The 16,234-nt window shown below is 41.1% G+C and overlaps 1 protein-coding gene across 1 annotated transcript; it reads right to left on the reverse strand.

The window, feature by feature from the left end:
* Positions 1-1,837: 1,837 nt before the first annotated feature.
* Positions 1,838-14,986, reverse strand: AQP11 (aquaporin 11). The gene is made up of 4 exons (XM_065658261.1): positions 14,780-14,986; positions 14,042-14,685; positions 8,337-8,453; positions 1,838-1,983 (listed from the first exon to the last, which is right to left on the reverse strand). The coding sequence occupies exons 2-4, from the start codon at positions 14,634-14,636 to the stop codon at positions 1,931-1,933; spliced, it is 765 nt and encodes a 254-aa protein (XP_065514333.1). The 5' UTR covers positions 14,637-14,685; positions 14,780-14,986; the 3' UTR covers positions 1,838-1,930.
* Between the last annotated feature and the right edge of the window lie 1,248 nt (positions 14,987-16,234).

Consider the following 16,234-nt stretch of genomic DNA (forward strand, 5'->3'; position numbering starts at 1 on the left):
TAGTTTTCATTCTTTGTGCCTTTTTTTTTTTTGCTTTTGTTTTGCCTTAATTCAGCCAATTTAAGGTTTGTCCATTTCTTAGTGATTTTTTTAAAATTCTGCTTCTAGTGGCTATAAATAGAGCAACTACTTAATCACCCAGATTTGTATCAGGTTTTTTTAAACTGATATGATGCCAAAATAAACAATGTAGACATCCAGAAGTCAGATCTGACCTCTTTGCTTTATGGACTTTGCTTCTGCAGGCTGTCGAAAATGACATGGAAGTAGGCCCGCTCATCTAACAAATCTTGGCTTCCCGTAGGTTTCTATCTCTGCTTTCTCTTTTCTCCAGCCGCCTGTTTTTATGCTCTTTGAGGTTTATTTTTGAGACCTTTAACCTGTGGGCCTCACGGGCTCAAAATACTGCTGAACGATAACCCAGCAGTTCTAGTCCTCTTCAATGTATTAGCAAGCTATTTTTTCTTTTCCTTTTTATTTTAATGAGTGAATACAGGGTCATGGATTAAGACTCTCTTTTATGAAAAGTATGTCCAAACAGTTGATTTTGTTTTGCATTATAATCTTAAGTGTACCTTGGAAAACTAAAATAAGAAAGGTTTTATTGCAACTGGTAAGAAATTACATGAAAATATTTACTTCCCAAACTCTTGCAAAAAAGATAGCTGACAACAATAGCTGTTTGAGACTCTGTTCATAATTTTACTGTGCAAAAAACCCTGTTTGATTCCCTCCCTTCCTCTTAGAAAATGGTCTGCAAGGTGACTTGGGTAACGAGGGTCCTGCTAACTGAGCTTTTTGTAGAATTTGTAACCATCTCTCCTTTCACACCTAGTAACTATAGAGTGAAAAACTGAATTTAGTCTTAAATTTGAAAAATAGTTTTGGGCATATATAAAAATTAAGAGGAAACCTCATCCTAGAAACAGAACTTCGGAGGATGGTACCTGTCGGTGGTGTTCTCAGCTGAGACCATAAAGGGTGTCTTTGTGCCAGTTTGGGTATGTAGCTTTCCCATGTTTTTAGCTTTTTTATTTTTTCTCTTCTGTTCATTTATTTCAAGAAAAATATCTCATAAGATTTACATGAAATCAAGAAAAAAAAAATCATGTTCTACATGATTCATCCCTATATATAATGTCTGTTCTACTATGTGACGAGGCAGCAGTAATCTCAGATAAAGTAGGAGTTGTTTTTTTTTTTTTTGTCTAAAATACACCTTAATGTGTGCGTCTGCAGAATTTTTCTGGCACTTTATTACCGCTCTTCCCAACCGAGATATACATTCAACAGACTATGCTGGGACAGGATGGGGCAGAGCCTTCCCAAAAGGCAGCGAGGGGTTACTTACCTGCGCTTGGGTATTATTAAAACAACGCTGGTCCTACAGATTTTTATTTTAGGTGTAGGGTACCTCTAGAATCGAGCTGTGGAGACTCTTCTAGGGAGCAGTGTAGCCTTTCTTCCTCTCAGAGGAATGTATATTGCAAGTAGGAATATGATGAGGTCACTATAGGAATGAAATCTTCAGCTCCCTTTTTGCAGGTGCCTTCTATAGGAAGAAATCCCAGAAAAAAAAATCAAACCTTGAAAGGACTGGGTATTTCTCTAAAATTAGTTTTGCATGCTGTTGTAATAAAGGTCAGCAAATGGCACTTATGGCTAAAGTGACAAAGTTTCAATGTTTTAACAATCCTTCACATTCATCTGGCTTAATTGAAAGTGTTGGCAGGTGCTCTCAAAATCCCAATACGCTATTACAAAGAAAGTTTCTGAATATAAAGCTGTAAGTCAAGTATTTCAAACATGAAATCTGAAAATACAACTGAAAGGTGGCATAGGAGTTGATGTCAACCATTTTCTGAAAGCTTCATGTCTGCAGGTGCTGAAAGTATTTTTCAGTGTACTACTGATTTCAGAATTTGATGTCTCAGGATATCCGAGGAAGGATTTCATCCCATATAAAAGCCACAAGTATTGTACCTGAAAACAGAAATTACAGAAAAGACCTTTGTTTAAATGAACTGGACAAGGACACAGTACCAGTATTGAAAAGAAATGTTATATTCAAGTATTGGAACATCTAACATACAATAGAGCAGGGATTGCATAAAAATGGAATTTTCTGTTGAAAGGGCTAAAGGCAGTTAGGATTTTTTGCAAACACAATCATTTTCACAAAGAAACCTCCAAGAGACCATGCAAGTGATACTTATGAGTCGATAACGTAGCTTTTCTTTGGATATTTAATGTTTTAATTCTGGTCTGTATAAGCCAAGCCAAAGCCAGAGCAGTTTGACCAGGTGAATCCAACATGTGCACCTTCCTGTGGCTGCATCAGGCCTCTTTTCTTTAGAATCACAGAATTCTATGGAACTGGATGTACAAATGACAGAACCAGGAACTAAACTTCCATTCCTCAGCTGATCAGATAAGGCAGAGTTTGCTACCAGTGCCTGTTTTGATAACCGCATCGGTTGTAGGCACTGCAAACGCATATAGGAGTGGGGTTGTTTTGTTTGTTTGAATATCATTCTAGATTAGGGTTTATTCTGAAGCTGAAAAATGGTAAAGTTAGATAGAGATTTTATGTTCTGCATGAGAATGGCGCCTAAATACAGTGTATTAAGACCACTTTTTTCTTTTTTTTTTAATTCCTCCTGGGAAAAAAAATCAGTATATTCCATTTCAGAAGGTGATTCTGGCTGAGAGCGTTCCTCACCCATAGCTTGTATTTTATGAAGTTTCCTAGATCACAAAAATGCTTACTGGAAGGGGTCTCTAGTCCAGCCTCCCACTCAGTGCAGGACTATTGCCCGTGCTGTATAGGTCAGTGTCCCAAGAAACCTCCACAGATGGAGACTGTAGCATTTCTCCACGTAACTTCTTCTAGTGTTGCTTTTCCCTTCTGGAATTATTCCTGGAGTCTAATCTGGACCTCACAGGCCACAACTATGGCCTTGCTGTTGTTACATTGTCTACCAATACCCAGCAGAGTTCACCTCCACCAACTTTGTAAAAACTCTTCAAATAACCATTGACTGCTCTTGAATCACCTTTTCACCTCATCTTTGTCAGCTTAAGTCCAGTCCCCTCGTCCTCTCCTCACAGATGGGTACTCGAGGGTCTTCACCACCTTGGCAGTCCTCTGCTGGACCCTCTCTTTTCTCTATGTTCCTCTTGAACTGGGGGACTCTAGACCAGATGTGTTCCAGATGCCACCTCACAAGTGTTGAGTAGAGGGAGACAATGTCCCCAGTTCTGCTGCCCTCAATTCTCTGAATCATGTACTTGCAGAGAGAGCAAACCCTTGTAACAAACTTGCATTCAGGCCACTGTTGAACGTCCTGAGGAATATCAACTCCAGCACTGACACCAGGATAACTCTGCATGTTACTGGCCATCAATCAACCAGACGTCAACCCATTGATTATTACATTTTGAGGGCAGTGGTTCGGCCAATTTTTACGCCATCTAACAGCCTTTTTGTGTGACCCCTGCTTTTTTGACTTTGAACCAAGAATGCTGTGGGAGATGGTGTCAAAAGCCTTATTAAAGTGAAGGTATATGACATCCTATAGACATTCATTTAATCACAGAACACAAGCTGGCTGAGCATGGATTGCCCTCACTGAATCTGTGCTGACCGTTCCCGATTACCTTTCTGGTTTTTAAATGATTGGAAATGGATTCCAAGATGAGATACTCCACCATCTTCCCTGTGATTGAGGTGAACCCAACTAGTTTCTTGGCTTCCCTTTCTCCTCCTCCTCCTCTTCCTTAAAAGCAGGCACAGTATTGGCATGTTTCCAATTGTCAGGAAGCTCCTCCCGCTGCTGTAAGGTCCCATAAATAATGGACAACAATAACATCACCCAGCTCTATCAGCATTTTTAGGTGAATCCCAGTAGAGCAAATGGATTTGCATTCAGCCAGCTTCTCTGTCCTTCCTACCCTGTTGTTCCCTCACTGTTTATTGTCCCGTTTCCAAAGACTTAGTGTTTTACAGAGTTTTGCTTGGGAACACTGAGGTGGTGTGGGGAAGAGTTCCTCAGCCTTTTCCATGTCACCCATCACTAGGTTCTTTCTCCCATCCACCAACGGACCCACATTTTCTCTGGACTTTTTTTCTTATTAGTATATTTGTAACCCTGGATGTCCCTAGTCTTAGTTCCAGCTCAGCTTTGACTTTCCTGATTTGGTCCTAAGTACACGTGCAAAGCTTTTATCCTCCTCCTTGGCTGCCTGTCCCTGTTTCTACCTCTCACGTGTGCTCCTTTGTACAGAGGGAAGCTTTTTTGTCTAGCCAGCTTTGTGTCAAAATTCCCAGTCTAACTACACACCAGTTCCTGCACACCAAAATGTGTTACTGAGCTCAGTAAGCCTTTATGAAAAATCACCTTTCCATGAGATAGTTCTCCCATTTGAGGCAGCTTCCAAGGGAATTACTACTTACCTAGCAATTCCCTATGTAAGCAGAATGTTGTTCTCCTGAAGTCTAAAGTCCAAACATCTCTGCTTTTCACTTTCCCAGTCCTCCTCTGGACCCTGAACTCTCATGAGGACTACAGCCCAAGTGGCCACATTCACCACGAGTTCCTTCCTGTTTGTGAGCAGGTCAAGTACAGGATTACCGCTCACTGGCCCTTTAGTATTTGAATTAGACTGGATTAGTGACAGTTGTCTAGCAAATTCCTGGATTGCACCCACTTACTGCATGAGAGTTGCTCTGGCAGATGATGCCTGCATGGCTGGAAACCCCTCAGAGAACCGGGGTCTGGGAGGAGGAGATTTCTGTTTGTTGAAACCCTTTGCTATTGAGTCCCTGTGATGCTGATCAAGTCACTGCACGTGGACTTGCAATTCTTGTTTCTTTGCGAAGCTCCACGTTTAAGTGTACTGAACTTGATGGAAACCTCTGAATGCCTTCTCTGAGCAGAAAGGTGAAAGCTTCACCTGTAGCCTTCTTCCTTGCTTACCTCCTCCATTTACATCTACTGCTAAGTGACTTTTGCAGCATTTATTTTCCATCCTGATGGTAAAAAACATTTTCTTCTAAGGAACAGTATTAGTCTAATCTCAGAAATTATTATAATATTAGTCTTTTCTAGGTAAAACTGATCTAAGAAATGGCGATTGATTCTGCTTTTATAGTGTTAGAAACCTAGCAGGATGCTAAGCTGGTACTGAAAGAGAAGCATTAGCTCAGTCCCCATCATTACTAGTGTTATAATCCTGCCTCGACAATTAACATGAATTCCTTTGGCAGTAAAACAGAAACTGTCTTTGTTTCACTGGTACTTAGTGCTTTTGTGTTCACAGTGCAGAATTTAGACCTGCCTATGCTAAGGCACAAACACTTGCTGGCATCTATATTTACTGCAGGAATTAGATGGTTTAGTGCTACTGGAGAATCACCTTCACCAAAATAGCAGTGAAGCCATTTTGAAAAATGAATTCTTAACTACAGTTCCAAGATTATATTCATACAAGACCATAAAACACCAGTAGATTTGCTTATCCTAAAAGAAAACTTCTGCTTTCTCTCTTTCTTGTGAAGGTGAGAATCAATCTACTTCTTTTTTCTATGTGTCCTTTCTAAGAAAATTGTTCTAAAGTTGACAGTTAAGAAGTGGCTTTCGGCTAGATCAGGGTATCTGTTATACACAGAACAGTCTCAGCCTCCTTGTCCTCATGGGTATTTGCTGTGCCCATAAATGAGATCATATTGCACTTTGCACAGGCAATTTCAAGTTTCATGGTATGCTAGTCCATAGTTCTACACATGGTAGTTATTACAGCAAATCACAAAAAAACCCCCACCCTATTAATAGACTTCAAAAAGAATCCCCCAAAACAAGAACAAAGTAATTTAACCATCTAAGATGCTGATGCTGGGAAAAGTGAGATGTCAAATTAGCCTATCACTACAGCTCTGCCAGTTCCTAGGAAGTCTGAAATGGTACTTCTGGTGACATATGGCTTCTGAAAGTGATTTTTACAACTAAATTTAAAATATCCCTTCCCTCATCATCTACTTCTATGACTCTGCTTAGAGGGGTTTTTTCACAAGGATCTTATTATCATAACAGGTCATTTTACTAAATGCCTCGTAATTTGGCCCAATTTTGGAAGAAAAAGATCCTATAATTTTCAGAAAGTGGCAGAAAAATTTCATTTCATGTTAGATTTGTAGATCTGTGCTCCTGCATTCATCAATTCAGTTTTCAAATATAATTATCTCCTCGATACCGCCACCTCAGACACCTTACATTTGTTTACAACTCTTGATTTATAAGATAAGGTCTATATGTATCCATGAAGCTTCCCTTGTTTTGTAATGAGGTCTTTATATCACCAATTAACTACTTGGCCCTTCAGGTGATCCACAGACCTGAGACCTGTAATGAATGTAACAAAACTGGCTACAGTAGTTACACAGCACAAAAAGTGATGTGTCTCAAGTATTCACATCTTTACAATTGCTTCGTGTTGAGTCCCTTTTCCCTCATAAATTAAGAGACAGCATTCAATATATTCTGTATGTATTTTCTATATGTTAACTAATGATAAACTGCTGTTTATGAATTTGCACAGAAATGTAACATCGCTCCCTAATCGCATTCTAAATTCCTCAAATCACAGTTCCATTTGAGTTAATATCTGCTGCTTTTCTTAAGCCAAAAATCACCTGAAGCCTTTCTGCAAAGCAGTTCTGCAGGATGCATCTTGCTAAATAAGTAGAACATGGTGTTTCAGAATGCCTCCTGTTTCTTTACATCACTTGCCAAAATATTAAATCCCAAGTACTTACAACCTAGAAAATGTCAAAACGGTTATCAGGTTGATATTAGTCCCTATACCAGAAAGCAAAACCTGAATTCTGAGAAATATCAATGATATTTGATCATGCTGATGAACTGATGATGCTCATCAGATTTGCTTAAAACATTTTATTAGCTACCAACTGGAGCAGTGCACAGGCTTTTATCAAGCTTACTCTATTGTTCAGTCATCCTGCTTGGATATATAATTTAACGAAATTATATTAAATTGAATTTTAGACTAAAAATTCTGTCTCCATGTTTAACGGAGTCAATGCAAAAAGAACATGCACAGACATGAACCTGAACAAGAAAAATAAGTTATTTGTTGTAACTGGAGCCCTTTGAGATGTTTCCTGTGTACGTTTCACATACTATTGTACCTTGATCACTGTTGTACCTTCTAATAAGATTAACAGTCATGAAAGAACCCGGGATTAGCAGACTGCTGCTTTATTTACCCTCTAAGCAGAAAGCTCAAGATTTGTAGGGACTACCTGTAAACAACTGACAGTATTACATGGAGCATTTTCATCTGTACACAACTAGAAGTTAAAAATCAGTAGCTTCCAAATTAAAACCATAATTTAAGTTAGAAAAATTCCAGTTACTAATAGAAGTATTCCTTATTCTTAAACTAAGAACAGATTGTTTCCAACAGTAATTGGGGGAAAAACATAGAATGGGAACTGCAAAGTTTAGACACTACAGAAATAAAAGATTCAATAGTCATAATTGAGAAAGCATATTTTAAGCACCTACCCTAACATCTGGGTTGTTTTTTTTTTTTTTTTTTTAATTAATCATCCCCATGCTCTTGCACACTGCCACAAAGCAAGACAGAAACTGCATGCTGGTCAATATGTTTCTCTTTTTGAACTTTATCAGGCTAATAATTACTTTCAGGTAACCTTTTCTCCTTTTTAATTTTCTGCTAGAATCTGTAAGTGGGCCTTTGGTCAGTGTGAGAATATGCAGCACACCTCGAATGGGCTGGATTTTAAGTCTCAAACAACAGGCAGCTTCAAAAGGATCATACTCCAGAGTAAAAGCTGTTGGTTTATAACTAACTAGTTAACCCTAAGCTAAACACTAACCTTCCTCCATTTAGATTTGTGCTGTTGTGGTTTTTTTTAGTAGGTAAATTATCTTGCTTACCGTGTCCCAAAAGTACTTAGACTTTGAACGTGATGTCTAAACTAAACAGTTATATTATCTAACACAGTAGGTGATATTTTGTGAATAAAACTGGTGTTTAAAACTCAGTATTAGATGCTTGATTCACAAAACAAAATGCTACAGGTGCTCTACAGAGCATTAAACAAATTTAAAACACACAGCTTACATTTTTAACACAAAACCATGATTCTGAATGGCTTTTACACATAATTGACTATTTTCTGGATTTTATTTAAAATGGAAAATGAGCAGGCTATCAAATAATGAATAGCCATTTTTTGAACCATGTACTAAATAAAACTTTCTCAAATACATCAAGTATTAAGAACTTACCTAAGGATGGTGCTATCCAGTATACTAGTGAATAACTCAAAAACTTCTCATAGAAACAATTTGGATGCAATGAAAAAGCCAATGCTGGGTTAAATATTGCTCCTGTGAGATTTCCACCTGCAATAAAATGTAAACAGTATGAAATCAAACTATCTTAATGTTTATTTTAAATGAATATTGAAATGCACACTCTGCAATAAAATGCATTAGCAGAAACCATTTGAACAGATGAACTCTTCTTTAGTTATTTACCAGACAATATATGTTTAACTGTTCATCTGTGTTCTAAAATGTTTTAAATTATCCAAAGCATAGGCTATAACTTCCTTTATCTCTTTCTAGCAAATACTGTTTGTAGAGATGGGTTTGGCTAATGTTGAATGTTTCTGCTGATAAAACTATGAGCTGCTTTGCTAATAGTCTGTATTGTGCTTTCAGAAGAGACAGAAATTACACAAATAATACTAAAGAAATACTGAGCTTTTCTTACATCCCCACGCTGCATGTAACACATCTGCAGGAATAATGGAAAAAATAGTCAAGCGCTGTTCTTGCTAAACTGACCTCTATACTTTCTTAATAAAACACTAATATTATCATATCAATTTCTAGAACACTAAGATTATAATATCGTAAAAACTTGGGGAAAAGCACTCACAATCATGCTATATGTTATTCAAAGAAAATAAAAGCAACCCTCGCTCCACTCTGTTGAAAAAGGAAGCTTAAAAAAACCAAGCATCTTTCCTTGCTTCTGACTTCAGATGTAAATGAGGTTGCCTAAACATTCTCTAAATAATTAGATCTGAACATATTACGTTGTGGAGACAAACCTGTAATTACACTGCAGACAAACCTGAAGGTAAGTGATTTAATTCTGACATATATTGTTCCTCTCTTTGCAATCCTACAGAATAAACATTACTTACAGCAGAATTTTCTGTATTTCTGTACTGTCAGTTACTATCCACCCATATCTGTTCTATCTATTAATCTGTTCGCATGAAATATTATAGAATTGTGTCTATTTGGTTTCTTAAAGCTTATTCTTGATTTTTCCTAAATAAGCTAGCATAAGCTTTGAACTTACCCTTTGTATTAATACAAAAACCATGCTGCTGTAATACTCATTTGTTACAAGCATTCAATCATTTACAGAAAGTTTTAGTGAGGTCTTTGTCATTCTCTTCTGCTGTATTTCTCTTTCTATACACTCATTTTTTCTTTTACCGTTATTACAGTTTGGGAAGGTTTTAATCTTTGTTCACCTACTCGGTTGACTCTGTTTTTACACTTGTTCTCAATAGCAACTCAGATTTACTGTGCAGTCTGTTATTCTGCACACTGACACATTAACAACTTCCACTGTTGCCAGGAAAGCCATCTACAATAATTTACTTTGCTTTAATCTATTTATAAATTCACCGCTTCTGCTTTTATATCCACAAACACACATTCAAGAGTATAATTTCACTCTCAGTTGCTGTTTCTGAACATTAAGCATTAGACAGAGTTTTAACTGCTGCATTTCTTCAATATTCATTACTAATAACTACTGGAACATCAACCATAGGCCAGGGCCACTACTATAATCTTTAAAAATATTTATTAAACATCTCAGTTTGTGTACTAGAAAAGATAAATAATCTTATGGCAGAAGAAGTGGAACATCTTTGATGTTGTACACATGAAAATTTAAAAAGGTGAAGTAATGTGCGCTCCACACAATGTGTGAGAAAGTGATTTTAACTTTTGAAATTACTAAAGGCAAAACCAAAATTAGGAAGAAAATCAGGATTAAAAGTATGTATCTCATTTTACATTGATATGTTAGGCTCAGAAACATCTAACCAATTTCATACAATTCTGACTTAATTGTAATATTGCCTGTAAATTAAAAAGCCCTCAAAAGGTATATTTTTTTCTTCTGCTAATTAAATATTTCCCCAAAGGAAATATAAAAAAATACTGTTTACCAACATGTATATGGTTTGTATCTCTAGCTTCTGAATCATTCCCTTAACATGCAAAGACATAACGTTCTCTTTTTCCTTTTATTCAGCAGAAGAAACTGAGTGAATGCAGTATTGGAGCTTTTGTGTACAGTATGCACTAGTATAAAAACTTGGTCTGTGTAAATTTATATTTTTTTTTACTATGAAAAAGTAGAAGAAAAACTAAAGGAACAGCTTGTAGCTTTTAAAATAACTACTGTAAAATCTAATGTTATTTGTTGCTCTAAATTGCATGGTATACCTAAGTACTTTTTATGGGGTATGCAGAACAGAGACTTGTCAACAATTATTTTAACTTAAGTTAGTAAACAATATAAATACAACTTAATGTTTTTGAGCCCTGTATGTGTATCAATACATTTAGACGAGTGTAAACCATAGGGAGATGGCTATCCTTCAAAATTTTACCCAAATCAAGTTTGATACGGAGTAAGAGATACTCCTCCTTACAGGATACAGATTTCAAACATATAGTAGAACATAATTCATGGAATGAAATATGATATACTATGTATGAGATGTATTTTCTAACATTTTTGATTCATTTGTAACTCTAAAAAGCATGGGTCCTGAAGGCACAATTGATTCGGTTTCTAAAAGCAGAGCATAAAAAGCAATAATGAATTTTATTTTGTAAATTAAATGCACCTGAGTTTCTAGCTAGAACACTGTATCTGTCAACTGAAAGTTTGAAAAACATTATTCATACAATATTCTGAACTATTTGATATTTTTGTAAGAAAAAGGAAGAATGTTACTAGTTTGCCTAAATTAGCATTGCTTTGCCTAAATTTGCACTGAGTACCCTGCCCTTTGGTGCTGGGTGACCAAGAAAGATCCATTCCTCTTTAAGAGCTGCTCAAGTTCCTCATGGAACAGTTAACCAAGAGGTGCAGATTTTCTGAGAACGATCCAGCCCAGCTAAGTTAAGCATCTGCCTATCTTCAAAGCCTGTAAGAGAACTTGGTTGCCCAGAGGCCACTAGCCATAACCCCCCATTTGGAAGCCACTCTTCCTTCTACGTGTACGAACCACCCTTTCTCAAAACAGACTTGGACACATGTGGCTACGGTTACACCATGAGACCCACAGGATATGCCACGGGTCGTATATAGAATCATAGAATGTCCTGAGTTGGAAGGGACCAATGAGTCCAATTCCTGTCCCTGCATATGACAACCCCACAGTTCACACCGCGTGTCTGAGGACATTGTCCAGTCTCTTCTTGAGCACTCTCAGGGTTGGGGCTGTGACACCTCCCTGGGGAACCTGTTCCAGTGCTCCAGCACCCTCTGGGTGAAGAACCTTTTCCTAATGTCCAACCTAAACCTCCCCTGGCACATCTTCCTGCCATTCCCTGGGGTTCTGTCATTGGTATATAGGCGCCAGACACAGGCTGTGGTGACGTACCAGGCCCTTTGCTCAGCTGCTTGGCATGCTGTCAGGAGGCGGTGCCGAGTGGCTATGGGAAAGGGGTCCCAATCTGCACCCCTCAAAATAGAGGGATGGGAGAATGGAGGATATCCTGTGGAAAGTTTGTGTGTAGATGCGGGCAGAGGGAAAGAGGCAGCAAGAAAGGTTTGAGAACCTCTATGGTTCTATTGAACCTCTAACCTTCTATTGAAAAAGAAATCTGTTACGGTGCTAGCCTGTGACTTCATCACAGAAAGAAATGAATAGCAGCAGCCTGCTCCACGCTTGTGTAACAGCTCAGCAATAGGAATCTTGGGTTTTATGCCCTCTTCTACTTCAGAAGGCTTCAATCCACTCCTTCGGAGTGCACAGTAAACACTGGACTCACGACTGCTGCTGCGGGAGGACCGGGCTTTCCACCTCTCCTTCTGAAACTAAGAGTACAGCAAAGAGTGCAAACCTCAAGAAGCTTATAGCAAACTAAATAAGAAAGAATCAGATTTTCCACTAAGGAGAGGAAAAAAACAGGTTCAGGATCTGCTCTCTGGAATGCACATATATTTTTACTGTAGACCTCACTCTAGATTAAAAGAAATGGAAAGGAAAATGTCCAGGTAGCACAGGGTGTTGTGCACACAATAGAGTACAAACTGTGCATGTGAAAAGAGGCCTGGGCGCAGTGAGTCAGATGTTTCCTAGAAGTACAAGCAGAACAATTACACTGGATAAGTCATAACACGTCCAAGTTCATGACAAGGAAGGGGACTTGGTACACAGCCTTCTCCTGCTAGAAAAAGATATGAGGCCAGCTTGGCCAAGGACACTGGGCAGGAGTTCTTTGTATGAACTAGCAGAGAGAAAGACAATGTGACACATTTTAATTTATATGACTATTTGCTAAGCAGGAAATGAATGTTAAGAATCAGGAATCCAGCTTTCTATGCTTGTAAAAGAGGGAAGATAATCTATGGCTACACTTTTCCTGAGCAATTCAGAAATATATTTAATGTGCTAAAATCCACTACCACCTTGCCTTTGCCTTCAAAAAATAATTTTAGAAAGTAGTTCAAATTGCTAAGTTAATTCTCAAAATTCTCCATGGACTTATTTTGTCCTCTCAAGTCTTAGCTAATTTCAGCTAAACTTCATGAGTGAAGGTTTCTTCATTAATACATCAGAATAAAGTACAGTTGGATTTTCAACTATATGCTTTTATGTTAGATAGCATAATACACTAAACCTTTTGGGCAAGATGTCAGTAACATCCCAGACATTTGCAGATAAGAGAGCGATCTCCCTCTCTCAAAAATGGCTTGGGTCATTTCCTAGATGACTTTCTCTGTCATGGGGTCTGCAGCACAAGCAGGAAGCTCGGTAACCATCTTTCCCATCTCCCTGTACTATAGAATCTCCTTCCCAGTACAACCCAGTCTCTGCAGTGGGGTCCTCAAGTGACATAACTCTGGCACTTCCCTGGGGAGATTGTTGATACAATCAGCAGAAAGCAGCTCAGACTGACTCCCCTCACTGGTCCAGAGATGCTGCGCAGGTGACAGTGGCCCAGCTGTGGGAAGCATGAGGTGACACACAGGAGAAGGGACATGGACACACAGGGCATTACAGAGACAAGAGACTCTTGTAAATGTCATAATACACTGATTTTTTTTCCTTTTCCTTTTTTTAGATTTGGTTTCACGAGGTATTATTTTATCATTTTGGCATGCATTCTACAAATAACCATTCCTGCTTCTGATGTAAGGATTTAACATAGTTAAATAAACTGCAGTGATATGAATTATGCATTATTTCAACGCAGAACTTCCATATTACCGGTCTGTACCCTGCCACTGCACAATCAGCATTTTTTCCTGATGCAGACAGCGGTGCTTCCTCCCAACGTCACTTAAAAATCAGAGCACATTGTAGGAAACCTCTCACGCAATACAGAGTTTGATTATGAAACAATCCCTCACTGAGGTGTTTTAACAGTGTTCTGTGAAACTCTTAATGCTACTTACTTGTAGATTTGACATCATTTTAAATTCACAACTCATTTAACTCTTCACCTTACACCTGCCTGGAATCTAACCAGGCAAACTTTATATGAACTCCAAATGAACTCTGCGTATGTAGGACCAAAGACTTTCCCTGATGCTTGCTTTTTTTTTGTAATGTAAGAAAAAGAATTTTGCATCTCAACACTTCTAAGAAAAGTTTAAAAAATAATCTTGTATTACAAGTTCATTGCAGGAACAGAGGAAAAAAAAAAAGACTAACCTGCATACACCAGCATGGTGATGAGAAGAGCAATCAAATGGACTCTGTATTTAGGATTAACACTTTCCACTCGCAGGACGGTCAGCTGGAAAACGACAGAAAAGAGCAGTTCTATGCAGAACGCCTGCACCTCCGTGGTCTGCATGGGGTTGCCGCAGCCCTGTGAGAGCGCTCCAAAACGCGGCTCCGTCATCTCCAGGCTCCAGATAAAGCGCATGAACATCCTGGCGAGCGCCGCAGCCACGAACTGAGCGACGATCTTGAGTCCCCCCATCTCGACGGACATCCCGCCGCCCCACATGGGCTGCAAGGTGCCGCAGGGGTTGCAGGTGCTGCCGGTCAGGGTCAGGCCGTGCAGGACGGTGAAACCGTAGGTGAGCGTGAGCGCCGTGTGCGGCCTGGGCTCCACGGTGCCCAGCAGGCACAGCTCGTTGGTGCAGGCGCAAATCTGGAAGGTGCTGAACATCTCCAGAAAGAAAGTGTAGAGGCGCTGGTGGGATCGCAGCCGTCGGCGGGTCAATCTCCGGCACAGCCCCACTGCCGCCACGATGCCGGCCATGAGCAGGAGCGAAGCCCCAAGCCCACCGACGGCCATGGCGAGGGTTGCGCAGGCTGAAGAGTTCACGTCAGTCTGGCCCCACCACCTGTGAGGAGAAAGAAAAGAAAGAGGGAAAACGACCAGCCTTTCACTTGGGGGTAGGAACCAGCTTGTGTCCCCACCTGCTCGACGTGACTCACCCTCCGCTCGGCGCGGAGCAAAGGGCAGGGGAGCCCGGCCTGGCAGGGGGGGAAGGCTGCGGGACTCCTCTCCCCGCCAGGGAACGGCTGAGGAGAAGGAAGGTGGACAAGAGGCACGGCAGGGGGATGAAGTGGACTCTGCCTTCCCTCAGCCCCTCCGCGGCAGGGCGGACGGAGCTCCCCGCTCCCCTCAGCCTGCGAGGAGAGGGAGAGCCCCCGCTCCCATTCCTGCCCGCGGGGGAACGGGAGCCAATTCCTCAGCCGAGTCGATAGCGCGGCCCCTGCGTTGACAAGAGAAAGCCTTTAAAGAATAAGCTCCGTCCCCGCGGCGGGGTGAGGCGAAGCGTCCCCGTTACCGCCTCCTCCTCCTCCTCCTCCTCAGCCGGCCGCGGGGCTGCGGGAGCGCGCATGCGCGGGGCCGCCGCTGAGGGGGCGAAAGGAGCGGGAGGGCGGGGAGCGCGAGGCGCCGCGAGCGCGTTCCCGCGCTTGGGTCTGGCGGCCGTTGGTGCTGAGGAGGTTGAGGAGGTTGAGGAGCGATGAGGAGCGATGAGGAGCGGAGCGGCCCCTGCCCGCCAGCCGAAGGGCCGGGAGGCAGGAACCGCGGTGGTGCTGGCAGCCCGAGCCTGGCTGAAGCTCCTAGAGCGGTTTCCTTCGCTGTGCAAGGGGCAGGGGTGTGGGTCTACAGCTTCCTCACAAGGGCAGCAGGAGGGGCAGGCGCCGAGCTCTTTAGTGACCAACGACAGAACCCGAGGGAATGGCAGGAAGATGTGCCGGGGAGCTTCAGGTTGGACATGAGGAAAAGGTTCTTCACCCAGAGGGTGCTGGACACTGGAACAGGCTCCCCAGGGAGGTGTCACGGCCCCAGGCCTGACAGTGTTCAAGAAGAGACTGGACAACGTCCTCAGACACACGGTGTGACCTGCGGGGTTGTCCTGTGCAGGGACAGGAGTTGGACTCGATGATCCTTGTGGGTCCCTTCCAACTCGGAACATTCTATGATTCTATGAATTCAGCCTTCTCCTCCCACTCGCTTGCAGGTTGAAAGGCGTTTGACACAGCACCGGGAGGAGGCAGCTGATGATTCTCGGGCTTCTACCATGGAAGTAACGCTAAAAATAGGTACCGTCCTCATACTGCAGAATGTGGCAACATTGGCTGTCGTAGCAGGCCCCAAACAGCCTTGGGACAGCCCTGAAGAAATAGGCATGGGCTCCTTTAGGATAATATTTTGTGCCTAGTAACTGAGAAGGGTGAGTCCAGTGTGAGGCAATTGGTGTAAACGGTTCCTGGCCTATGAGGCTCGGGCTGAGTTTTTTCTTTAGTCTCTACCTGCAGTGCTATTTTGCAGTTATGTGTACAGAACAGATTATACCACTCCCCACATGTGTTTTTCTGGCAAGGAGAGAGAAATGTGTACATGGGCTCTGAGCACATGAATGGTTGTGCTGTGTGTGC

The sequence above is a fragment of the Caloenas nicobarica genome, chromosome 1 (genome assembly GCF_036013445.1).
Source record: "Caloenas nicobarica isolate bCalNic1 chromosome 1, bCalNic1.hap1, whole genome shotgun sequence".
NCBI classification, from domain to species: domain Eukaryota; kingdom Metazoa; phylum Chordata; class Aves; order Columbiformes; family Columbidae; genus Caloenas; species Caloenas nicobarica.